The sequence below is a fragment of the Macaca nemestrina genome, chromosome 6 (assembly GCF_043159975.1).
Source record: "Macaca nemestrina isolate mMacNem1 chromosome 6, mMacNem.hap1, whole genome shotgun sequence".
NCBI classification, from domain to species: Eukaryota; Metazoa; Chordata; class Mammalia; order Primates; family Cercopithecidae; genus Macaca; species Macaca nemestrina.
The window spans coordinates 11,935,622-11,962,598 of NC_092130.1; the positions used below are offsets into that span (position 1 = coordinate 11,935,622).

The following is a 26,977-nucleotide window of genomic DNA, read 5'->3' on the forward strand; positions in this document are numbered from 1 at the left end:
ACCCAGGAGAAAGGCTACTTCATAAATGTTCATAATCTCAAATGTGAATGATTAAATTTCAATATAAAAAGTGAAATCCATTCCCAGTTTCAGCACTTTCCATGCAGTTCGTTTTTCTTTTTCTTTTTTAGAGATGAAGTCTCACTATATTGCCCAGGCTGAAGTGCAGTAGCTATTCACAGGTGCAATTGTAGCACACCTCAGCCTTGAATTTCTGGGCTCAAGTAATCCCCCTCCCTCAGTCTCCCTAGTAGCTAAGACTATAGGCACATACCACCATGCTTGGTTCCATGCAGTTCTAAGATACTAATATATTAATAGAAGACTGCACATATACCTTTTTATTCTCTCCCACAGCAGGTAGTTGAACTCCATTAACTAGGAGACTGGTCAATTGTTCTGATACAAAATCCTTTCTTAAGTGGACATTAATAAAACCTAATGGATAGAAGAGAAAAAAATATCTGATAGTGTCTTATCTTGAATAATCACTCACTCCTAAGGATTTGCTCCAGATGCTGACCTGGCTCTGGCAAAATTCTTCAGGATTCCAATACCAGTTGTGGCCTTGACTTAAGCTGTCTTGTAAGCTTCTGTCTCACCGTCTACTTCAAGCCTTCACCCTTCTCCTAAAAGCTTCCTACTTAACTCAGGGCCCTTTCCCTTTCAGCCTCTCAAGAGAAAACAGAAGGCCCTTGTGCCGAAGACTTATCTGCCATTATCTATCCTCATTTTGCTGATGAAAAACTGAATCACAGAGAGGCAAAGTAACTCATTCAAGGTAAGGCAGCTAAAAGCGGTAGCTGAGTCTAGATTAACAATTTCCTATATCACAATCCACAGTGCTCTCACCACCTTGTTCAGTATATAAATTTTAACCCTGTAATTAAAATGTGTGTTCTTTTTTAACTTCAAAAAGGACTCATCTTCAATACAACTATTAAGAAGGATAACATGATGTCATACCAGGACCAGCAATTTCAACTTTTTCAATACATTCATTGTCTGGGAGGTGTTTGGTAATGTTTTCAGCAATTTCTCTTGGATTAACTTTCTGTTCCTTGGTTTTGAGCATCTACAACACAATATAAAACGATTCATTACACAACAGATTTCAGCAAGTTACTCGGAAATGCACACCTGACAAGGCACAAGATGCATTTTACATTAAGAACCATCAAAAGGCAGAAGCAGAGAAGTCCAATCACATTATGAATGACAGATTAAAGTATCAATAGTGCCAAGAGGAATAGAAAAGTGCCCAAACTACATGATCTCTATTTCCAAATACGTTACACACATACATACCTGGAACTTTTTTTTTTTTTTTTGAGACGGAGTCTTGCTCTGTCACCCAGGCTGGAGTGCAGTGGCATGATCTTGGTTCACTGCAACCCCTGCCCCTGGGTTCAAGCAATTCTCCTGCCTCAGCCTCCCTAGTAGCTGGGATTACAACACCTCAAACTTTTTAATGATGACGTAACAAAGTCTACAGTTATGAAGCCTGGTTCCAGCATATTTACATTTCTAATTTTCAAGTCATGAAGGTGTGCAATATTCACACTTGAGAAATAAACAACACAATAAGACCTGGACTCTTCAGAGTAACCCTTTCCAATTCAGCAAAGAAAGGAAAACAGAAAGACCCAAGCCAGATGCAGTTAACCACAAACACATCAGACAATGCAGCTATTTAAAACGGGGAACTCCTCTGCTTGAAGGTGAATATATAACCCTGGCTCAAAGATCACAGTTACATCAAATATTTAATTGGGATGCCAACTGGTAAAAGGTTTATTTTAATTTTTCACCTCCCAACACTCATCAACAACAGACAGCAATCCTGGACACAGCAGGAGGGAAATACCTAAACGAAAGAGTACCAATGATTGCCCTTAAATATTGAGAAGACATATAAAATTTAACCAAAACTTAAAAATTGTGCCTAAAAAAAAGTTAACACATATACCCCCCCAACATTTCTCAAGTTTTTCAAACTGTGGCAAATGTCCTTTTCACTAAGGACACAACTTGCAATAGTATTACTTCTGTAAATGATAATGATGATAATAATACTTTAAAAAAATCAAATAACCAGGAGTCATGACAATACATCACCTGAGAAATACCCATAGCACTATTACACTGATAGTCTCCAAACTTGGGCTGCTGACTTGGTGTCACTAGCAGAGGAGGATTTTCCAAATCTGGATATGCAGCCTTAATTGCATGACCAAATACCTCTTGTAGGCGGCTATTAATGTTAATCATATTTTTAGTTGGTTTGTTCCTTTCTGCCTGAAGACTCTGTAGGAAAAGAAGGGAAACATGTCAACAATGTACTACACCATCATCATACACGATTTCTCCAAGTATTCTGAGTATAAACCTTCAAATATCTTAAGAACCAAAAGAGAAAACGTACTCATAGTGTGAGGCCCTCACATCTGGGATTTTCTAAGACATGTAGCAGGACAAGTCCATCCCACGGCATCTAAGACATCCATGGGAAATGCCCTGGGGTCTTACTTTTTGCATTTGTTTTAGCAGAACAGAGACTGGGAGGAGGGAGTTAAAAGGGCTGACGGAAACCTTTTCTCAGCTTCTCCAAATCTGAGAAAATAATATAATTTCACAGCAAATATTGGAAGTGAAAACTCAATGGGCAAAAAACAAATAAAAAAATACATGATGTCCATCAAAATGTTGACCTGTTCAAGGCATGAAATAAAAGGGAGCAAAGTAGGTAATATCAATATACCAGAAAAGCCAGTAGTTCTGTTTTACTGTTATTAGACCTACTACCTCCTGTTTTCCCATGGAATATAGTCACTGAAGATGGCATATAATTCTATTACTGCACTTATCATGCCCTCACAAAACTATCTGTCTCTATCACTAGACTGCTGCATGCACAGAAAGTGCTTAATTCATGGCTCTCTTCCCTGGCACCTAGCACTACTTGCCATACAGCAGTTTAGCAAAAAAAAAAGAAAAAAAAAAAAAAAGTCAATGAACAAATACGCTTTTAATGAAAGATAAATATATTGCCTATACGCCTTTATGTTCATCAATTTTATGTTCACCAAAATGTTCATCACAATTTTATGCTCATCATAAATTTATATTCATCAAAATGTCAACAGTATAAAATAATGACAATAACAAAAGTTAATATTTGAGTATGTAATGTCAAGATTTGAACCAAATGCTTTATTTATATGCATTATCTTATTCCATCTACATAATAAAATTGAGTTTGTTACTATTAACACTATTTCTATGTGGGCTACAGATAAGTAACTTGCCAAAGACAAGACAGAATAAGTGGAAAAGGCCAGATTCAAACTCAGGTCTATTGGAATGGAGTCCAAGTTTTATGCTCCCCTCATCATCTCTCTCTATCATATGAAGAAATTATATTCTTAAATTCACTAAAAAACCTGATTTCAAGTTTGTAGCTAATCAATAACTGACTCCTCTCTGTGGTAACATACTTAAGGAAGATATGTTTTTACCAATCTAAAGATTTCCAACAGCAAATACCAAACTTACTTGGATATGATCCTTTTTTCTTCTTTGTTGGGGGTAAGAGACAAGATCTCACTGTGCACTCTGCTGAGGCTGAAGTGCAGTGGCATGACATCTCACTATAACGCTGAACTCCTGGGTTCAAGAGATCCTCCTGCCTTGGCCTCCCAAAGCATTGGGATTACTGGTGTGAGCCACCACACTTGGCCTAGATTATGATCTTATACCCAAAACCTGCTATAATAAATGTCAAATTTTTGTTTATTTTTATTTTTTTGAGACCCGGTCTCGCTCTGTTGCTCAGGCTGGAGTGCAGTGGCACGATTTTGGCTCAAGTCATGAAGGTGTGCCTCCTGGGTTTAAGTGATTCTCATGCCTCAGCCTTCCAAGCAGCTGGAATTATAGGCCTGCGCCACCATCCCTGGCTAATTTTTGTATTTTTAGTAGAGACAGGGTTTTGCCATGTTGCCCGGGCTGGTCTCGAACTCCTGACTTCAGGTGATCCACCTGCCTCGGCCTCCCAAAGAGCTGGGATTGCAGGTGTGAGCCACTGCGCCTGGCCTCAATTTTTTATTTTTAAAGGATAGGAGTACCACTATGTACATATGTATGTGTGTGTACCTATACACACGAAATCTGTGCTTAAGTTTTGGCACTATGCAAATTACTATCTGATTATAATCAATTCAACAAGTTGTCTCTACCAGTGTCATATGTGATGCTTTCAAGTCAGAGCATGTGGCCAAAGTGAACCAGGGCGAGACAACAGGGTGAATGGCCATCACACACAGTACTTTATTACTCTGTGGTTTTTAGTTCTGCTGTGTACCTTGTGTTCAGTTGCTCATTCAGTAGGGCAAAGTATTTGTCAAAGAACCAATATACCTTCCACAATACACTAAGAGCATTCTCCTATCTATATGAGAGCTAATTTGCATTACAGGAAAAAATGTGTTGTAGAATATGCTGTCCTTCTATCCCAGCTACTTGGGAGGCTCAAGTGGGAGGATTACTTGAGGTGAGGAGTTCCAGAAAATACTGTACTTCCTTTTGTATCTTTTCCCTTATAGTCTCTAGCATATATTAGACATTTAATAATACTTTTGAATTAAAATAAATATAACAGAATTAAACATATATAAGTGCAGAATAAATGACATAACGAGAAAGGTGAGATTCTTTTGAGAAGATTCTATGGAAAAGGAATTTTGTGATTTTAGAAGACTCAAAGACAAGCACAGAAGATTACATATAGGTAGTATGAGACTCCAGCCTAGCAGACCACATATAGGTAATATGGATGCTGGGCGTGGTGGCTCACACCTGTAATCCCAGCACTTTGGGAAGCTGAGACGGGCAGATCACCTGAGGTCGGGGGTTCGAGACCAGCCTGACGAACATGGAGAAACCCTGTCTCTACTAAAAATACAAAATTAACCAGGTATGGTGGTGCATGCCTGTAGTCTCAGCTACTCAGGAGGCTGAGGCAGGAGAATCACTTGAACCCGGGAGGCAGAGGTTGCGGTGAGCCGAGATCGTGCCATTGCACTCCAGCCTGGGCAACAAGAGCGAGACTCTGTCTCAAAAAAATAAAAAAATAAAAATAGGTAATATGAGAGACGTCATGGGAGTGGGGCACATAGAGTCTAAGGTGAGTAAATGGAATCAATCAGCTTTGGGAAAAGGATGTAATGCCAGCGCAGTTTGTCTGAGAGTAATATATACACATGGGAGAATTGTTATGGGAATGAGGTCAACACTCTGGGATATGTCATCACCAAATATTAAAGGCAGACCAAAAAACTGCAGCAAGTTCTTTTTTTTTTTTGAGACGGAGTCTTGCTCTGTTGCCCAGGCTGAAGTGCAGTGGCGTGATCTCAGCTCCGCCTCCTGGGTTCACACCATTCTCCTGCTTCAGCCTCCCAAGTAGCTGGGACTACAGGCGCCCGCCACCACGCCTGGCTAATTTTTTGCAATTTTTAGTAGAGACGGGGTTTCGCCATGTTAGCCAGGATGGTCTCGATATCCTGACCTCGTGATCTGCTTGCCTCAGCCTCCCAAAGTGCTGGGATTACAGGAGTGAGCCACTGCACCCGGCCGTAAGTTCATTTTTTTAAAACAAAATTGATAAACACTGTTAAATTATGAAACCATTAAATAAATATAGCACAAGCTTCACAGGGAAAAAAAAAAGTTTTGAAATACCAGGTGGAAACAAACCCAAATGATTATGTAAGATATAAAAATAAAACTGTAAAATAACCAACTTAGGGCAGAGAAAATATGTAGGTGTATTTTCAAATATTTCCTTTATGATAGAGGCAATGATTTAAAAATCAAATATGTTTTTTTAAAAAAGGCATGGGCATAAACTGTTGAAAGAAATGCCTCAACCTTGCTGGGTGCGGTGGGTCATACTTGTAATTCCAACACTTTGGGAGGCCAAGACAGGGAGGGTTGCTTGAGGCCAGGAATTCTGAGGCCAGGCTGGTCAACACAGTAAGACCCCATCTCTATTTAAAAAAAAAAAAATTAGCTGGATGTGGTGGCACACACCTGTAGTCCCAGCCACTCAAGAGGCTGCGGTGGGATGACTGCTTAAGCCTGAAGGTTGAGGCTGCACTGAGCTGTGATCATGCCACCATACTCTGGCCTGAGTGACTGACACCCTGTCTCAAAAAATAATAAATAAATTTTTAAAAAGAAATGCCTCACCCTACCTAAAGTTAGCCAAATAGCAGGATGAAACATTTCAAAGAGTCCTGAAGGACAGGACAACACCAACTTCTCACTATTTGCACCAACTACCTCAGTCCTAAGTTGTCTAATGCAGGGAAAAGAATAGGGTTTCTATGCTCCTTTTTCCAAATTCCATAGGATATACTTCCAGAATCTTTGGTAACAAAGGCTTTAAAAAAGGTATAATAATTCAAACTGGAGGATAAAACTGGAACCCAAAGTACTCACCTTTTGAAGAATATTCAGTCGATACTTCAATTTTAAATTTTCTTCTTGTAACTGCTCCAAATTTGGAGAAGCTCCTAAACAGCCACAGTTTTTCAACCGGTCAATTTCAGCAGTCAGAGATTTAATCTCTTCTTCCTATGGAAAAAAAGCACTTTTTTCAGTCCATAAACTTACTTCCACATTTCCCCTCTCTAGCAAGGCATGGCATAGACCATGGGAATCATTAATGTTCCCTCTGATGAGCTGTGTTTTTTTCTCCTCTGAGACTTTTGCTGATGTTAGCATATTATCCTTAATAAGAAAATACTAGCCAGGCATGGTGGCTCACGCCTGTAATCCCAGCACTTTGGGAGGCCTAGGCAGGCGGATCATTTGAGGTCAAGAGTTCAAGACCAGCGTGGCCAACACAGCGAAACGCTGTCTCTGCTAAAAATACAAAAATTAGCTAGGCATGGTGGCCCATGTCTGTAATCCCAGCTACTTGGGAGGCTGAGGCTGGAGAATTGACTGAATCCTAGAGGTGGAGGTTGCAGTGGGCCAAGATCATGCCACTGCATTCCAGCCTGCTTGACACAGCAAGACTCTTGTCTCCAAAAAAAAAAAAAAAAGAAAAAAAGAAAGGAAAAGAAAAAGAAAATATTAAGCACACACATGTGTGTTGGGAGACCGGAATAGGAGTAAGTATATAATGGGATGTCTCATATCCTTAGTTTTTTTCTTTGGCTCGATAAGACACTCTGACTTAGCAAGAGTACTTAGTTAAGTTTCAGGTTGACCAACATGCTTTTATTCCCAAATCTTCTCACTTGGGACTCTTAAAAAACCAAATGTCTTCTGTCACATTCAAAATAGCTCGAGGGTCTGCCTTTCACCCTTTCTCGGACTAAACAATTTGCCCATTTCTTCCTATTTCCAGTGTGTCAGGTCCTAGACTAGACCAGACAAGGCTTTGTACTTTAACACCTAAAACTAAAGACATGTCAATTCAGAAAGAAAGAAGGCTTCCAACTTAACTGCAAAACTCAGGGGAAGATTCCTCACCTGCAATTTCAGATTACTTACTGGGAGATAGCTACAGCCAAAACCAAATTGCCATAAATGAGCATACAGTATGTTCCAGGAGCTGAGCTTAACACTTTTCAGAAATTATCTCCATGATTATCACAACCCAGTGAGGCAGTCCTTATAACTTCATACCGATAAACACATTGCTCAGAAATGTGAAGACCTTGCCAATTTACTCGACTAACTTGTACTCTGTGACTGCTGATTAAGTATAAAGCTGTAACAGGATACAGTGCTGTGAACTATCTTCCTACCATTCCTCCCCATCTGGGCATAAAAGGTAATGGTATTGTTCCGCTTCCACTTTTATATGGTGTGGCTGCTCCTTCCCGACCAATGTTGAGGGCACAGAGCAAACTCCGTTGGTCTGATAGTAAATCACCCCATGGGCTTACTAGGAATCCTCTCGCTCAGTAACCCGGAAAGAACTGCGGCTGAGTTGCAAACCAAGACCCAGAGCTCTGAACGTATTCCCTCCCGCCTTGTCTATCTCCCCGCATCCCCTGAGAAAGCACGTGTGTATGCAGAAGAGGTGGATTGTGGGGAGGTAATCGTTCTGAACATGCCAGGCTCCAGCCCACCGAAGACGCTGGCTTGGGGGAGGCCTGGGAGAGTGTGGGGACCTTCCATTACGCTGAAAATCACAGTCACATGGGCTTTGGAATGATGGGTGCTTCCTCTCCCAACCCTTCCTGCTCCCACAGGGACCCTGCCGCCCCACTCTGAGACGACCAGGATGGTCCTCGTCTAGCTGTCCCGACCCCGAAGCCGCTTGGGCAGAAGCCAGAGCCTGTTCCATCTCTTTCAGGCTTTCCCGCCGGTCTCCTGCGTCCAAACCTGCTGCAGCAGCCGCGCGGAGCACCGAGAAACCAATCCGTCCATCCTCCCGTCAGCGTCTCACTCGCCAAGTGGACGGAAGCGGAAACGGTCAGTCTCTCCCGGAAGCGGAAACCCCCTCCGGTCCGCTGTCCCGCCGGACTGGGTGCTGGCGCCTCTGCTGCCTCCTGGCGGGATCCAGGAGACACTGCGGGGAGAACCCGCGAGGGTGTCGTCCGGGAGCAAGGCTGCAGCTCAGGGACATTTCGGCGAGGGGAGAGGAATTGAGCAGAGACGAGCCAGAGCTGCACTGTGCTTGGATAGACTAGGACAGGCGCTGACCTAGAGCTTCTGGCTCTCAAAGGCCTCACTTTGCCCCTCTGTGAAATGGGCACAAAACTAACAAATCCATTCATTTGTTCAACAAGCATTTATTGTGTACTTTAAAATGCCAGACACTATTCTAGGCTCTGGGGGCAGAGAGAAAACAAAACAGACAAGATCTCCCCTCTCATGGCAGATACATTTTAGAATGGAGAGATAAAATAGACCAAAAAAGGCAATAAATCTCAGGTAGTTTTAATGGCTAGGAAGGCAATGTGATACAGTGACTTGGGTCAGAGAAGACATCTCTAAGCAAGTGACATTTAAGTTAAAATCTTATTTATTTTTCCAGTTTTATTGAGGTATAATTGACGAATAAAGATTGTATATCATAACAATGTACAACATAATGTTTTGATATATGTATACATTCTGAAATGATTACCACAATCAATTAACATAACCTTCATCTCATACAGTTATCATTTGCATGTGTGTGTGTGTGCATGTCTGTGTGTGTGGTGTGAACATTTAGGATTTATTCTCATCCTGGGAAACAGCTAAGACCCCCTCTCTACAAAAAAATGGAAAAATAGCCGGGCATGGTGGCATGTGCCTGTAGTCCCTGATATGTGGGAGGCTGAGGTGGGAGGATCACTTGAGCCCAAGAATTTGAGGCTGCAGTGAGCCATGATCATGCCACTGTACTCCTGTCTGGGTGACAGAGTGAGACGTTTTCTCTCTATTAAAAAAAAAAAAAAACTGCAAGTATACAATATACATTACATCTCTAGAATTTATTCATCCTGCCTAACTGAAACTTTGTAACTTTGAGCAACATCTCCCATCTTTCCTACCTCCGCAGCCCTCACAACCACCATTCTATGCTCTGCTTCTAAGAATCTGAATTTTTTAGATTACTCATATACATGAGCTAATGTAGTGTTTGTCTTTCTGTGCCTGGCTTATTGCACCAACATAATGCTCTCCAGGTTCATCTATGTTGTCACCCATAACAGGGTTTTCTTTTGTAAGGCTGAATAATATTTCATTTTATATCTATTGAGTTAAAATTATAAACAGCAAACCTGGGATATATGTTCTAAGTATCTTGTTCACTCTTCTCTATGACTCCAGAACTTAGAAAGTAGCACTCTCTAAACATTTTCACTTCTGTGCCTCATAAAAGTATTTTAAAAATTCTTATCCCAGTGTATACTTTTAAAAGTTGACATCAGGCTATGCACAGTGGCACATGTCTGGAATTCTAGCACTTTGGGAGGCTGAGGCAGGCAGATTGCTTGAGCCCAGGAGTCCAAGATCAGCCTGGGAAAAATGGTGAAACATCGTCTCTACCCAAACCTAACAAAAACAAGAAATGGGGAAAGGATTCCCTATTTAATAAATGGTGCTGGGAAAACTGGCTAGCCATAAGTAGAAAGCTGAAACTGGATCCTTTCCTTACACCTTATGCAAAAATTAATTCATGATGGATTAGAGACTTAAATGTTAGACCTAAAACCATAAAAACCCTAGAAGAAAACCTAGGTAATACCATTCAGGACATAGGCATGGGCGAGGACTTCATGACTAAAACACCAAAAGCAATGGCAACAAAAGCCAAAATTGACAAATGGGGTCTAATTAAACTAAAGAGTTTCTGCACAGCAAAAGAAACTATCATCAGAGTGAACAAGCAACCTACAGCATGGGAGAAAATTTTTGCAATCTACTCATCTGACAAAGGGCTAATATCCAGAACTTACAAATAACTCAAACAAATTTACAAGAAAAAAACAAACAACCCCATCAAAAAGTGGGCAAAGGATTTGAACAGACATTTCTCAAAAGAAGACATTCATACAGTCAACAGACACATGAAAAAATGCTCATCATCACTGGCCATCAGAGAAATGCAAATCAAAACCACAATGAACCATCTCACACTAGTTAGAATGGCAATCATTAAAAAGTCAGGAAACAACAGGTGCTGGAGAGGATGTGGAGAAATCGGAACACTTTTACACTGTTGGTGGAACTGTAAACTAGTTCAACCATTGTGGAAGACAGTGTGGCGATTCCTCAAGGATCTAGAACTAGATATACCATTTGACCCAGCCATCCTATTACTGGGTATATACCCAAAGGATTATAAATCATGCTGCTATAAAGACACATGCACACGTATGTTTATTGTGGCACTATTCACAATAGCAAAGACTTGGGACCAACCCAAATGTCTATCAATGACAGACTGGATTAAGAAAATGTGGCACATATACATCATAGAATGCTATGCAGCCATAAAAAAGGGTGAGTTCATGTCCTTTGTAGGGACATGGATGCAGCTGGAAACCATCATTCTCAGCAAACTATCGCAAGAACAGAAAACCAAACACTGCATGTTCTTACTCATAGGTGGGAATTGAACAATGAGAACACTTGGACACAGGAAGGGGAACATCACACACCAGGGCCTGTTGTGGGGTGGGGGAAGCTGGGGAGGGATAGCATTAGGAGATATACCTAATGTAAATGATGAGTTAATGGGTGCAGCACACCAACATGGCACATGTATACATATGTAACAACCTGCACGTTGTGAATATGTACCCTAGAACTTAAAGTATAATAAATAAAATAAAATAAAAATAAAAATAAAAACACCATCTCTACCAAAAATACAAAACATTAGCCAGGCATGGTGGTACACACCTGTAGTCCCAGCTATATAGGAGGCTTAGGAGGATTGTTTAAACCCAAAAGTTTGAGGCTGCAATGAGCCATGATCCGGCCACTGCACTCCAGCCTGGGCAATGGAGTGAGACTCTGTCTCAAAAAAAAAAAAAAAAGAAAAAGACATCTAAAAACTCGTTTCACAACTTCTGGAAATGGATTATTTTCTGGCATGATGTTTCATAAGTGTTCTCACTGTATTTTCATCAAAACTGTGGATTTGCAAGTTTAGCTTGTCCAATTTATGGAAAGTGTCGGCCATATTGTTTCATTGGCAAAGCCAGTCCTCTTTGTCTAATTAAATAATCCAAATTATTTTACTTAATTTTTAACAAGTTTAAAGTTTGCCTTTATCTTTTTTCTTTTTAAATTAATTAATTAATTAATTTTACCCAGAACTATATAAACTATCCTTTATTTTGCAAATCAAATGTTAATATACCAGTCTTTCCTTATCCATGGGAGATACATTGCAACACCCCTCAGTGGATGACTGAAACCGTGAATAGTACCAAGCTCTATATATATAGTATGTTTTTTCAATCCAGTAATTCAGAGGGCTAATAAGTGACTAATGGGTGGGTAGTGTAGACAGCATGAATTTGTTGGGCAAGGGGGGATTCCCATCCTGGGCAAGAGAGAATGGGATGGTGGAGATTTCATCATGCTACCAAGAAATGGCATGCATTTTTTTTTTTTTTTTTTTTGAGACGGAGTCTCGCTCTGCCGCCCAGGCTGGAGTGCAGTGGCCGGATCTCAGCTCACTGCAAGCTCCGCCTCCCAGGTTCACGCCATTCTCCTGCCTCAGCCTCCCGAGTAGTTGGGACTACAGGCGCCCGCCACCGCGCCCGGCTAGTTTTTTGTATTTTTTAGTAGAGACGGGGTTTCACCGTGTTAGCCAGGATGGTCTCGATCTCCTGACCTCGTGATCCGCCCGTCTCGGCCTCCCAAAGTGCTGGGATTACAGGCTTGAGCCACCGCGCCCGGCCGGCATGCATTTTAAGACCTGTGAATTGGTTATTTCTGAATTGGTTATTTAAACCTATGAATTGGTAATTTTCCACTTAATATCTTTTGAACTGTGGTTGACAATAAGTAGCTAATATATATTGAGCACATAAGTGGGCGGGGGGGACTACTGTACATGTTCCTGTAATGGTCTTTGCAAAATTATGACAGTAAGAGAAATTTGACATCTTGCTTCTAGCCTCACAGGCTGCCTGTCTTTGCTCATTTCTGGGCGTGGGCCAAGCTAACTTTGGGGAAAATTTAGTTTATAGTTGAAATGATAATAGCTCTTCCCCAAAATCGAATTGTTCTTGTAAAACTAATGCAAGGCAACTAAGCTATGAGGATGAGAGGGGCTTGAATTCTAAATAATTGTCAGCCATTATTCTGGAGGTCAGATTTGCAACTTCCGCAATAACTCTTGCAGATAACGTTACTACTGTAGAACCTAAGATTGGCCTTTTGAGATGTCTTTTCAGGTTTTCGCATTTCTGACAACCGGGTGGCCCCACCTGGACCCACCAGTCAGTCCTGTGGCCCCCTACCCAGGAACTGATTCAGCATAAGAGGACAGCTTTGATTTCTTTTTTTTTTTTTTTTTTTTTTGAGATAGAGTCTCACTCTGTCGCCCAGGCTGGAGTGCAGTGGCGCAATCTCAGCTCACTGCAAGCTCTGCCTCCCGGGTTCCCGCCATTCTGCTGCCTCAGCCTCCCGAGTAGCTGGGACTACAGGCGCCCGCCACCACGCCCGGCTAATTTTTTGTATTTTTCGTAGAGACGGGGTTTCACCGTGTTAGCCAGGATGGTCTCGATCTCCTGACCTCGTGATCCGCCAGCCTCGGCCTCCCAAAGTGCTGGGATTATAGGCGTGAGCCACCGCACCCGGCCCAGCTTTGATTTCTTATGATTTCATCTCCAACTCAATCAGTGTGTTCCCTACCCTACCCCACTGCCCAGCAAACTATCTTTGAAAAACCCCTAACCTAGGAGCTTTCAGGAAGATTGATTTGAGTAATAACTCCGTCTCTTACACAGTGTGGCCAGACTTGTGTCAATTAAACTCTTTCTTTATTGCAATGCCATGGTGCCCATGAGTCAATTTTGTTGTGCAGCAGGCAGGAAGAATCCACTGGGTGGTTACATCACGCTGACACCTTATTTCTAAGTTCTGAGAAAGATGGAGGGAGGGATGGAAAAGCTAGTGGATAGACAAAGGGATAGGCAGATAGATCTCTATCTTCGAGATAAAGGAGGAAATAAAAACAATCAATCATTTTACTAAGCCCTCTTTGTTCAGCACTCAAGGATACACCCTTTGGAAAAATATGCTCTTGAAATGTCCCTTGTTCAATTCCTGTTAGTTTACACTCAGGCAATGTGGAGTCCTAATTTAGGGAGGGGGAGTCGGGCTGGTGGGAATGAAGGAAAGCAGAAAGAGAAAGCAGATAAGCTATAAGTCTACTTTTCTTCGTGATTCAGGGTACGTAGTCCTCCTGTGCAAATAACTGACAATCTCCCTGCACCCAGCTATTACCAGACACCTCAGCTGATGGAAATATGCAAGTTAGCTCACCTCAACCTCAGCATTATCAGTACTGCACAAAGCCCTCTTAACACACAGCCTAAGCACCATTCTATCAAATCACCAGCAAACTCTGGCTTCCTGGCAGTCAGCTCCTCTCTTGCTGATTTGCTTGTTGCACCCTTGCAACATACTTTCCTGCTTTGTCTAATAATCTGCCTTTCTTGCTGGATGCGGTGGCTCAAGCCTGTAAACCCAGCACTTTGGGAGGCCGAGACGGGCGGATCATGAGGTCAGGAGATCGAGACCATCCTGGCTAACATGGTGAAACCCCGTCTCTACTAAAAAATACAAAAAACTAGCCGGGCGAGGTGGCGGCGCCTGTAGTCCCAGCTACTCGGGAGGCTAAGGCAGGAGAATGGCAGGAACCCGGGAGGCGGAGCTTGCAGCGAGCTGAGATCTGGCCACTGCACTCCAGGCTGGGAGGAGCGAGACTTGTCTCAAAAAAGAAAAGGAAAGAAAAAAAATCTACCTAATCTGCCTTTCTTTACCTACAACTCTATAGATAAATTCTTTGTACTACCTGTGTGACACAGGTAGTCGCTGCCCGCAACAGGCAATGGAAAAGGTGCTATGCTTTTCTTTGTGGAAGGGGAGATGCAAAAGGAGAATTGAAAAACTGAGTTTGCAGGCCAATCAATTTTAGAAAAGATCATACAAAAATTCAGGATTTCCCTAGTATATCTGGGCCCACAGATCCCTTTGAAGGGTCTTCCCAACTGTGCTGTATGCACCTCAGGGTACAGGACTTCCCAACCCCCCAACAAAAAAAAGGGGGGGATATTGGCTACTAGCCCAGGTGGAGAGATTGGCAAAAGTGAGAGCATATAGGAATTTGTAAGTTGTACGGGACTTCCTGTACCCTGAGGTACACATAGCCCAGGTGGGAAGACCGTTCATCTCGTTGACCTAAAGGAAGAAACTGAAGTAAAATTAATGTAAGTAGAGAGCCTATTTGGGCCAGGGTTGAGGTCTGCAGCCTGGGAGTCATGGATTCAAGTTGCCCTGAATATATGCTCCGATTAACAGCCGTTACAAGTGGGTTAAAGATTTAAAAAAAAGAAGATGAAAAAGTTAGGATATAGTTCTTAAGTTGCTTACCAACAATTTACAATGTTTCATTAACATAACATAAGCTATCATTGTCTATACATTGATCTTTGTACCACAAACCCCAGGAACGTGAAGATAATAGGTGAGGGTCACATTGTGTAACTTGTGGTAACATTGTGGGTAACTTATCAGCTAGTCTGAAATTACAGAAAAGGAAAGCGAAAACAAAATGCCTTTAAGCAATTACCCCCAGGCATGGGTGTGGAGAATGTGACAGGTGTCTCCTGCTCCTGTCTGAGCCTCATCAATTTTGCATACCTCACATTCCTCAGACTGCTCTGAGTCACTTTCTCAATGTAGAGCAGTGCTTGACACAGGGCATTGCTCTAGAAGTGTTTCTTAATTGAATGAGTAGAAAGGCTCTATGCAGTGAGACTAGCAAATGTAAATGAGGCAGGAGCTAAGTTTACAGTATGATGGATGATGGACTGCGCATGTGATGATGGTACCATAAGATTATAATGAACCTGAAATTTTTTTTTATTTTTTTTTTGAGACGGAGTCTCGCTCTGTGGCCCAGGCTAGAATGTGGTGGTGTGATCTCAGCTCACTGCAAGCTCCGCCCCCTGGGTTCAGGCCATTCTCCTGCCTCAGCCTCCCAAGTAGCTGGGACTACAGGTGCCCGCCACCACACCCGGCTAATTTTTTTGTATTTTTAGTAAAGTCGGGGTGTCACCGTGGTCTCCATCTCCTGACCTCGTGATCCACCCGCCTTGGCCTCCCAAAGTGCTGGGATTATAGGTGTGAGCCACCGCGCCCGGCCAGAACCTGAAAAATTTCTATCACCTAGCGACCTCTTGATGAGTCTGACCCTGTGTAGGCCTAGGTTAATGTGTATATTTGTGTCTTAGTTTTTAACAAAAGAGTTTTAAAAGTGGGAAAAAACCTCTAGAATAAGGCTATAAAAATGTTTTTGTACCTTTGTACACTGTTTTATTTTAAACTCTCATTATAAAAAAGAGAGATTCAAGTGAAGAATAAAAGAGGCAAAAAGTTAAAAAATTAAAATGTTTATAAAGTAAAAATGTTATAGTAAGCTAAGGGTAATTTATTATTGATGAAAGAGCATTTTTAATTTTTTATTTCTATTTTTGTAGAGATGGGAATCTTGCCATTTTCCCAGGTTGGTCTTGAACTCCTGGGCTTACGTGATCTTCCTGCCTCTTCTGGGTTTACAGGTGTGAGCCAACATGGCTGGCCAAAATTTTTAAAGTAAATTTAGTGTAGCCTAAGTTACAATGTTTAAAGTCTACAGTAACAGACAGTAATATCCTAGGCCTTCACATTCACTAACCACTCACTCACTGAATCACTCAGAGAAACTTCTAGTTTTGCAAGTTCCATTGATGGAAAGGCCCTATACAGGTGTTATATTTATTTATCCTTTTTTTTTTTTTTTTTAATTATTGTTTTGAGATTGAGTCACCTAGGCTGGAGTGCAGTGGCGCCATCTTGGCTCACTCCAAGCTCCGCCTCCCTGGTGCAAGTGATTCTTCTGCCTCAGCCTTCTGAGTAGTTGGGATTACAGGCATGCACCACCATGCCCGGCTAATATTTTGTAATTTTAGTAGAATAGGGTTTCGCCATGTTGGCCTGATGAACTGATCTTGAACTCCTGACCTCAGGTGAACCACCCTCCTCAGCTTCCCAAAGTGCTGGGATTACAGGCATGAGCCACTTCGCCCGGCCCTATTTTTAATCTTTTATTCCATAATTGGACTGTACCTTTTCTATGTTTAGATACAAAATTCTTCCACTGCATTACAGTTGGCTACAGTATTCAGGACAGTAACGTGCCATACAGGTTTGGAGCTTAGGAGCAATAGGCTACACCACATAGCCTGGGTGTGGAGTAGGGTCTACCATCTAGGTTTGTGCAAGCACACTCTCTGATGTTCATACAACAAAATTGCCTAACAGCACATTTCTCAGAATCTGGCCCCATCGTTAAGTAATACATTATTGTATTTGGAAGAAAAAAAAAAAAAAAGGAGGGGTATTGGGTATTAGCCTAGATGAAGAGATTGGCAAAAGTGAGAGCATATAAGAATGTGTAAGTTGTTGGGGCTCAGAAACTGATACCCCAAAATATGGTGCTTTGACATACTGAAGCGAAGAACACTCAAGGTTTCTCTGACCTTCTCGCTCACCCCATCTTTCCCAAAGAAGTTGCAGTTTCTTTATCTGCCTAAGATCCAGAAACACTAAGGCACATTGAGGACAATTGTTTTTTCTTCCCTTTCCTATAAAACCAAGAGTGTAGCCACACTTAAACAGACCTTTTCACAAGATAATGTACACGTTAATATCTGTTCCCTGATCCATCGATTCTCCCTAAAAATCCCCTCAACAGAACTCCTCTTCCCCGACTCCCATAATCTGTTTTGCCAGGACGACATATACACTTAGGCACCACCTTGTGGGGTGAGCAATTACTCAGTGATTCTCCCTGTGAATTCACAGCAAATAAATTTGTATGCCTTTTTACCCATTAATCTGCCTTTTGCAAGTTGATTTTTCAGCGAAACTTCAGGAAGCCAAGGGGACAGCTTTCCCTTCCCCTTTACCCGTAAAAAGTCAAGGCAGGGGTTTTCCATTTTATTCTATGAACAATGGGAACCACTAGAGGGTTTGGATGAGTGGATGGGTGATGGAGAATTTTTGTTTTTCAAAAGGGTGGTGTCATGGGCTGAAATGTATTCCCCCAAAGTTCTTATGTTAAAGTCCTAACACCCAGTATCTCAGAATGTGACTGTATTTGGAAATAGGGTCTTTAAAGAGGTAATAAGTTAAAATGAGGTCACAAGGGCCAGGTGCAGTGGCTCATTCCTATAATCCCAGCACTTTGGGAGGCCGAAGTGGGCAGATCAACTGAGGTCAGGAGTTTGAGACCAGTCTGGCCAACATGGCAAAATCCGTCTCACCTAAAAATACAAAAATTAGCTGGGCATAGTGACACAAACCTGCACAATCCCAGCTACTCAGGAGGCTGAGGCAGGAGAATCACTGAACCTGGGAGGCAGAGGTTGTGGTGAGCTGGGATTGCACCACTGCACTCCAGCCTGGGTGATGGAGAGAGACTCCATCTCAAAAAAAAGAGGTCATGAGGATGGGCCCTCACTCAACATGACTGGTGTCCTCGTAAGAGGAGATTAGGACGCAGACACAGACACACACGGAGGTAAGACCATGTGAACACACAGGAAGAAAGTGGCCAAGGAAAGAGCCCTCTGAAGATACTGACCCTACCTGCCAGGACCCTGATCTCAGAATTCCAAGAAGTTCAGGTCAGCAATGGTAAATCAAAATAGTAGCAGAAAAAAACAAATGGATAGACATGACATATTTTAAAGATAGAACTGGCAGAACTTGCTGGTGGATTAGGAGTCTAAAAATGAGGACATGGGTTAAGAGTGTCAAGTGGCCGGGCATGGTGACTCACACCTGTAATCCCAGCACTTTGGGAGGCTGAGGTGAGCAAATCATGAGGTCAGGAGTTCGAGACCAACCTGGCCAACATGGTGAAATCCCATCTCTACCAAAAATTAGCCAGGAGCAGTGGCTGGTGCCTGTAATCCCAGCTGCTTGGGAGGCTGAGGCAGGAGAATCACTTGAACCCAGAGGTGGAGGTTGCAGTGGGCTGAGATTGTACCACTGCACGCCAGCCTGGGCAACAGAACGAGACTCTGTCTAAAAAAAAAAGAGAGAGTCAAGTGAAGAATGATGAGGTTCATAAATTTGGAGAGGGAGCTTTATTTCACATAAAGGGTCACATGCTGCAGGTGGCCATTCTGACAGGCTGGAAAGTGTAGCCTCCAGCCAGTAGCTGAAAATATGCACTTCGAGGGAAGGGTACAGGAAAAAAGAATGTATGCTAAGCAGGTGGCCAAATATGCATATTTAATAAGCTGTAGGAGGAGTCACAAATATTTATGAAAGGAGAAACGTGTACATGTGCAGCTGAGCTTCATGCCCCTTCATGGGACCCCTGTACAAAACATGGTGTCCTTACCATGATCTGAGGGTGGAGCTTTTGGGCCTCTGATGTCAAAAGGCGAAGTGGAGGATTTGAAAACCCTCCCTGCACATCCTTTGTGAACTGGCCAGAACCATCAGTGGTGGGTGGCCTCTTATCAGGAAGGAATGCATGTCGGTTGTTGTGGTGAAATGGCAAAAGGGAGGGGGAGTTGGTGGAAATCAGCAGTGGAGCCAGGCTTTCCAAAGGTCTGGTTTCTGTTTAGACTTTAGGAAAGAATGCCTACTGGCAGCTAGGGAGGGCGGGGGTATGAGGAAATATATCCCACCTCCAGATGCTGTCCTGGGCTCTCCTTGGCCAACAGGACAGGACGTCCATTCAGTCCATCATGGGGCTTAGGATTTTAGTTTTACTTTTCAAGAGAAAATAAACTGACTAGGAAGAAATGAAAAAACCTATGGGGAGGGAAAGAATGACTGGAACCTTAAATTTTCCTTCCAGTGGTAAAGTTTTAATGACCTAGGTCTGATCACACACTACTTGTTTCCATAGGGACTAATGTTTATTTCACCATCAATCCGTAAATGCTGTTTACTAGCTTTTAACTTTTTAAATCAACTCACAGCAGAGGAAGCTTTATGATTACATGATTACAGAGCAGTGTGTAAATGTGATACCCTTTTTTAAACTATATAAAAATAATAATGTAACTAAGAAAAATTAGAAGTCGTGGCTGGGAAGGAGAAAGGGTAAGTATGTGCCATAATGTCCTCATCTTTATGGCGAGGAGTGGAGAGGTCCTACTGAAGATGATGAATAAAAATAATACAGGCCATTTTATTTTATTTTATTTTATTTATTTATTTTTGAGACAGAGTCTCACTCTATCACCCAGAGTGGAGTGCAGTGGCATGATCACCTCTGCCTCCCAGGTTCAAGCGATTCTCCTGCCTCAGTGTCCCAAGTAGCTGGGACTACAGGCCCACGCCACCCCACCCAGTTAATTTTTGTATTTTTAGTAGAGAAAGGGTTTCACCATATTGGCCAGGCTGGTCTCAAACTCCTGACCTCAGGTGATCCACCCACCTTGGCCTCCCAAAGTGCTAGGATCACAGGCATGAGCCACCGTGCCTGGCCTACAGACCATTATTTTATTTTTAAATTTTATTTATTTATTTATTTATTTATTTATTTATTTATTTATTTATTTTTTTGAGACGGAGTCTCGCTCTGTCACCCAGCCCAGGCTGGAGTGCAGTGGCGCGATCTCGGCTCACTGCAAGCTCCGCCTCCCGGGTTCACGCCATTCTCCTGCCTCAGCCTCCCGAGTAGCTGGGACTACAGGCGCCCACAACCGCGCCCGGCTAATTTTTTGTATTTTTAGTAGAGACGGGGTTTCACCGTGGTCTCGATCTCCTGACCTTGTGATCCGCCCGCCTCGGCCTCCCAAAGTGCTGGGATTACAGGCGTGAGCCACCGCGCCCGGCGTATTTATTTATTTTTTAGAGACAGAGTCTTGCTCTGTCGCCCAGGCTGGAGTGCAGTGGTGTGATCTCCGCTCACTGCAACCTCTGCCTCCTGGGTTCAAGCAATTCTCTTGCCTCAGCCTCCTGAGTAGCTGGGACTACAGGTACACGTCACCACACCCGGCTACTTTCTTTTGTATTTTAGTAGAGATGGGGTTTCACTGTGTTGCCCAGGCTGGTCTCGAACTCCTGAGCTCAGGCAATCCGCCTGCCTTGGCCTCCCGAAGTGCTAGGATTATAGGAGTGAGCCACTGCGCCTGGCCCAGACCATATTTAAAAAGTGGAAACCACCAGATAAACTACTGTGAGTGGTAGATTCCGGAGGGTGAAGGTGTCTTTTATTGTGTATCTCATATCCTTCTATAGCATTGTGAGAATTTTTTTTTTTTTTTTTTACTGTATTGCCAAAGAATGAATTACAGCCAATTTAAAGATCTCAATTGGCTTTATTGCAATTCTAGAATTGGGCAATGCTTCAGTCCATGAAATAGAATCAGTGTTCCAAGGCACTCAGCAGAAGAGGCTGGCTTCATAGAGAAGGCCTGAAGGAAGCAGAAGCTAAGAGCAGAGTGTATTAGTCCTTTCAAAGTTACTTTTCTTGTAAGGTGGGGACATAATAGAATAATAGAAAAATAACTGAGTAGTTAACAACAGTTTCCTTTAGGCTACCTTTTTGCCTGTAGGGATTAAGACAGAGGGAACTTCTTCATGACTGAAGGACTGAAGGCTTCAAAGGACCTGTTTGGGAAACTGGGTGTTCTCTCTCTCCTGATTTCTCTAAAGGTCAGGTAACTTAGTTTAGGTTTGGTGACATGAAACTTGAGCATGGGTGACTCCATTCTGATTTTTAGTCTGGTCTGTTGGGGTCTGGTGCAGGAGCTTAGTCCAAACGATGGCCTCCTATCATTTTTACTTAACCATGTGTATCAATTACTTACATAATAATTGAAAACTAAGTCTAATTTTTTTCAAAAAAGACACTAAGCTCCCATCCTGAGGCTCTGGGAGAGGGCACGCTCTTTGAGACAGAGTCTCATTCTATTGCCCAGGCTGGAGTGCAGTGGCATGATCTCGGTTCACTGCAACCTCCGCCTCCCAGGTTCAAGCGATTCTCCTGCCTCAGCTGCGCACTTTCCTCTGCACAGTGAGAATGCCCGCAAGCACAGAGTGACTCTCCTAGGGAGGGGTGGGGCTGAGACAAAGCCGTGACCTAGGAGGAGGCAGGTCCCCTCACTCTTGAAAGCCTCTTGTTGTCCCTCTCCCTATCACAAGGGTGGTGGAAAGGCCCACCCAGGGTCCAGGGTCCTCGTCCCTTGCCACTTACTGCTGGTTCTGCATTTCATCTGGGTCAGTGTCATACCAAAGCAGGAGGGGCTGACTCAGGCAGGGGGAAGCCAAAGAAAGATTAGGGAAGCTTGAAGAATGGAAGCTTTGCTATAACCTCTCCTGGCTTGAAAAAGCACCTTTGGGACTCAGAGGGTTAAAGGGCAAAGGTGGGCCTAGCTCAGCCCCAGAACACCGCACATGGTTTCTCTCCTTCACCCACTCAGTAGTTCCACAAACAGCATCCAGCCCCTGTGGCTCAGTACTGGGCACTGGGGCATAGGTCAATTAGATATAGTCCCTGCCCACAAGAAGCTCACCAGCTAGTCTAGTGGGCAGTAACTCATGTTAAAGAACCTTTAGGAAATGGAGAAAATGTGCAATGGGTTGGTGGTGGGCATGATGGCCTGGCTGGTGGGCGATGTGGAGAAGTTTCTAAAGACGATATTTGGGCTGAGTATGGAATGGGGAAGAACATTCCTGGTGCAGAGGTGCATTCCAGGCTCAGAGGTAGGTTGCATCCTTAGCCCCAAGGCCAGGTGGAGGACAGGGCTCTGGCATTAATATTCCCACTGGCCTTCTGCGTTTGCCCTTGGTGGGGTCATGGGGAGTAGGGTGTGGTAGTGGCATGTTACTATCACCATTTCTGGAGTTCTGTGACAGAACCAGAGCACACACCGAACTGTCCTGTCTCTCTCTTGTTAGTAATGGGAGTTGGCCAAGATTTGGGGAGATGGACTTGAACTAGGAGGATAGGGCTGCTGTTGTTGCTTTCTCCTGCCTCTTGCATTTTTAACTCTACCAGTAATTTTTTTTTTTTTTTTTTTTTTTTTTTTTTGAGACAGAATCTCGCTCTGTCACTAGGCTGGAGTGCAGTGGCACGATTTTGGCTCACTGCAACCTCCACCTCCCAGGTTCAAGCAATTCTCCTGCCTCAGCCTCCCGAGTAGGTGGGATTGCAGCATATGCCACCATGCACAGCTAATTTTTGTATTTTGGGTAGAGATGGGGTTTCACCATGTTGGCCAGGATGGTCTCGATCTCTTGATCTCATGATCTGCCCGCCTCGGTCTCCCAAAGTGCTGGGATTACAGGCGTGAGTCATCGCGCCTGGCCCTATACCAGTAATTCTTAAGAGTATGGGTGGGGTCTAATATAATTTCTAGATAAAGGGGATATATTAAAAAAAAAGCATATTCCATAATGTAATTTTATATGGGGGGTGGATACAACATTATTTTAGTAATACAAACTAGAACAGATACAGCTTTTGAAAATAAGTGAGGGGATTTCACAGAAGACACAGTGATAATTCACCAAGGGCATGTGATCTAGGGGGAGCATCTCAGCATGGTATGGGACTGGAGGGAGGGAGAAATGCTGTCCCAGATACACCTAGGCTGATCTTACCTGTCAGCCAGAGCAGGCAGTTCTCACTTACTGAGGCCATCATAGAAGGAGCAGGTAGAAAATCCAACACTGCACCTAAATATCCCTTCTCTTTTTCCTTGGTGACCAAGAGCTCATAGTTTACTTGAAGCAAGCCATAGCTTCTGGGCTTCAGTTTTCCTCATCCAACAAACGGGGAGATTGGGCTAGATGACCACCTAGAACCCTTTTAGATATACTAACTCGGTCTTTTCCAGATTTTTTTTTTTTTTTTTTTTTTTGAGACGGAGTCTCCCTCTGTCACCCAGGCTGGAGTGCAATGGCACGATCTCAGCTCATTGCAACCTCTGCCTCAGCCTCCTGAGTAGCTGGGATTACAGGCACGCCCCACCATGCCCGGCTACTTTTTGTATTTTTAGTAGAGACGGGGTTTCACCATGTTGGCCCGGCTGCTCTCGAACTCCTGACCTCGTGATCTGCTCGCCTCGGTCTCCCAAAGTGCTGGGATTACAGGCGTGAGCCACTGTGCCCAGCCGCAGATGTTTTCATCATCACTGTTTTTGCCATTTCTTTGTTTCACCATATTAAGTACATATTTTTCTTTAAATTGATTCACTTTCTTAACTTAAATATTTACTTACCCTCATCTTAAACAGTAGTATCTGTGAAAGCATGGGTTTGATGGGCAAGTGATATATAATGTATATTAAAACAAATATGACTGCAAATATAAAAATTCACCCATGTACCACCTAACATCTTCTCCTGTCACCAATGGTACACCTATGCCTCCCTTGGGGGGAAACACTGCATCCAATCACTTGTTGTCACAGCAGCCTGTAGAGAGGGTTGAAAACCACGTGGAAGTTTGTGCCCACGTTCGTGTTGGTACTTGGCAGGTCTGGAATTAGAACTTTGGTCTTAGCTTAATTCACTCACTGAACAATTGTTGGAGGGTCTGCCATCTGCAGGTACTGTTCTGGCCCCGGGGCTAAAATAGTGAACAAGATATGCATGGTGCCTGCCCTGCGTCTCCAACACCCTAATAAGTAGACAGATAAAACTAAGGAATCAATACATAAATGCAAATGGTAAAAAGCACTGCAATGGCAAGCTTGTGTTCTTGTGTTACTCTGATCAGCTTCATGTGTATTTATCAGCTACTCTGTGGTTGGTTGCAAATTTATTACTTACTACATTCTCTTAAATACATTTATTCAGGTCAGTGCGGTGGCTCACACCTGTAATTCCAGCATTTGGGAGGCTGAGGCAGGTAGATCACTTGAGGTTAGGAGTTCAAGTCCAGTCTGGCCAACATGGTGAAACCATGTGGTGGTGCACGCCTGTAGTCCCAGCTACTTGGGAAGCTGAGGCAGGAGAATCACTTGAGTCTAGGAGGTGGAGGTTGCAGTGAGCTGAGATCACACCACTGCACTCCAACCTGGGCGACAGAGCGAGACTCTGTCTCAAAAAAATAAAAATTTAAAAAAGAATACATTTATTCAGTCCCAAGGGCCCTGAGAGAAACCTTCCTTACCAAAGGTGTAGGCCAAACTCGTAAGGTTGAGTTATCCCCATAATAATCTAGAATATAACAAGTAGAAAATACTCCCTACTAGAATATAACACTTTTCCTACCATCCATTAGCAACATACATCTCTTCTCTATCTAATCTCATTGAATCTTCACCTCACTCAATGAAGAAAGGCAGGCATCTCATCTTGCTCAAAATCCTGGAATTGGAGACAGGTGCAATGTGGACATGGCACTCAGGACTTCTGTTTTCCAGAGTCTCACCTTTTTCTACTGCCCTTCAAGCAATGGAGACAGCAAGCATGCTGAGAGGAAATGTCTGAGAGGCATGTTACAGTTTTACCTGGGAGTCTAATAGTGCATTTCAAGAATGAGGGCAGTAATTTATCTACAGACATATTCATACATGTGCTAAAGGATATGTAGACAAAGAGAGAAATTAGGCACTGTCAAAGCAAGTGGCTGGTGACAACAGACGTGTCTGTTAGTTAACTGATGGCACATCCATTCAGTGGAATACTACATAGTTGTATGAATGAGTAGATATCTTATTGAGATAAGATACCAGATATCTTTTTTTTTTTTCCTTAAGAAAAAGGATGGCACTCAGGCTGGAGTGCCATGGCGTGATCTCGGCTCACTGCCACCATGCCTAGTTCTTCAGTGAATTTAAACATTATGTGTGCGTTAGCTCCCAATCACTTCTGCTGCTTTATGCTGTGCGGTCACAAGTGTGTTTGGGGGTAGGGGGTGATGCCCTGAGCTGGATAGGAGGGGGGTCTGCACCCTGGCACCTGACAAACCCAGCTTTTAGTACTCCTGTTCTACACAGAGCCTTTCTGGCTTCCTGATTAGAATGACAAAGATGTAGAGACTAAATACACCTTTGAGGCAGATTTGTCATCACATCCATTCATTCAATTCATTTCACAAATATTCAGAACCCATTCTACATCAGACCTAACAAAAACAAGGCAAATGAGGTCCTCGCTTTAAGAGCTTATGCTCCAGGGCGGAGAGGGATCTTGAGGGGTGAGGCTCCCGCTGAGACCTGAAGGGTGAGAAGCTGGCTATGTGAAGTCCGTGTGAAGACATGGAGGAAGAGTGCACCAGGCAGAAGGAATTAGGACTGCAAAGTGCTGGTGGAGGGAAGGAGAAAAAGAAAGGCCAGCGTGGTTGGAGCCTGCTTAGCAAGGGGATAGTTAACTGGAAGAATCTTAGTCATTAGCCTTCTTGAGAGGCAGAAAGCACATGTGCATATTGCAAAAAGGTCTGTACTCAAAGGCAACCATTGCCTTTAGGAGTGGGAGGATCAAACCCAGTGAGGTTTGCAGTCCTTTTTCAGACTAGTATCCTAGTACCCTGCCTTTCTCCCCACCCTATGCAGAGTAACCACAGGAATTTGTGACTTCATTCTCCAAGACCAAGGATTCTAAGGCCCTACAATTAGGGCCTCATGTGGTGTGGTGTGGTAACGCCACTGTGAAACAGAAGCTGGAGCTGAAAGAAAATAGAGATTTCGGAGCTGAAAGATGGAATTAGCATCCCAGCTACAGGCATTTATTATTTATGTGGGCTGGAGGGGGTCATTTCACATTTGCCGGCTTTGTTTCCTGAAGGTCTTGGAAAAGACATGCACAATTATAAGTGAACATTTATTTATTTTTAAATTTCTCTCTAGGCAAACAATGGAATGTATTGGTGGTTGGCTGGTGAACTGTTTATAGAGAATTCAACTCCATGGCTGGAAGAGGGTCTGTTGCCTTCCGCAGAGGTGGTCTGGTTCTCCCCACGAACGCCCCGACAGCTGAAGTGATGCTGAGACGTCCTTCTTCAGGCAGGAGGATTTGCTCCACGTAGCTTTTCCCATACACAGGGAGAGCATTTACAGCTCTGCTTCATGGCAGCTGATGCTGCAGGGGTGTGAGGGGCTGACCCTTGCTGGGAGAACTGAGCACAGATGAATGTGTCACTGAGAAGGAATTCCATAACACATGTGACTTTCAAAGTTTTTATTGAGTCCAAATGGACTGCAAATACAGTGAGGATGCTGCTGCCTCTCGTGCCAATGAATTCAGGCTCCAAGAT

The 26,977-nt window shown here is 43.3% G+C and overlaps 1 protein-coding gene and 1 long non-coding RNA gene across 2 annotated transcripts in view; one reads left to right on the top strand and one right to left on the bottom strand.

The window, feature by feature from the left end:
• Positions 1-8,491, bottom strand: part of RARS1 (arginyl-tRNA synthetase 1) — a 35,092-nt gene extending 26,601 nt beyond the window's left edge. Inside the window, exons 1-5 of the mRNA XM_071098104.1 lie at positions 8,401-8,491; positions 6,499-6,633; positions 2,119-2,307; positions 967-1,075; positions 338-438 (exon numbers count right to left, since the gene is read on the bottom strand). Coding sequence (XP_070954205.1) covers positions 338-438; positions 967-1,075; positions 2,119-2,307; positions 6,499-6,633; positions 8,401-8,445 — 579 coding nt within the window. The 5' untranslated portion in view covers positions 8,446-8,491. The remainder of the gene's footprint in view (positions 1-337; positions 439-966; positions 1,076-2,118; positions 2,308-6,498; positions 6,634-8,400) is intronic.
• LOC139363707 (uncharacterized) lies at positions 429-26,977 on the top strand. Its single transcript, XR_011624480.1, has 3 exons — positions 429-781; positions 8,372-8,490; positions 26,571-26,977. It is a non-coding gene; the product is annotated as an uncharacterized lncRNA (long non-coding RNA).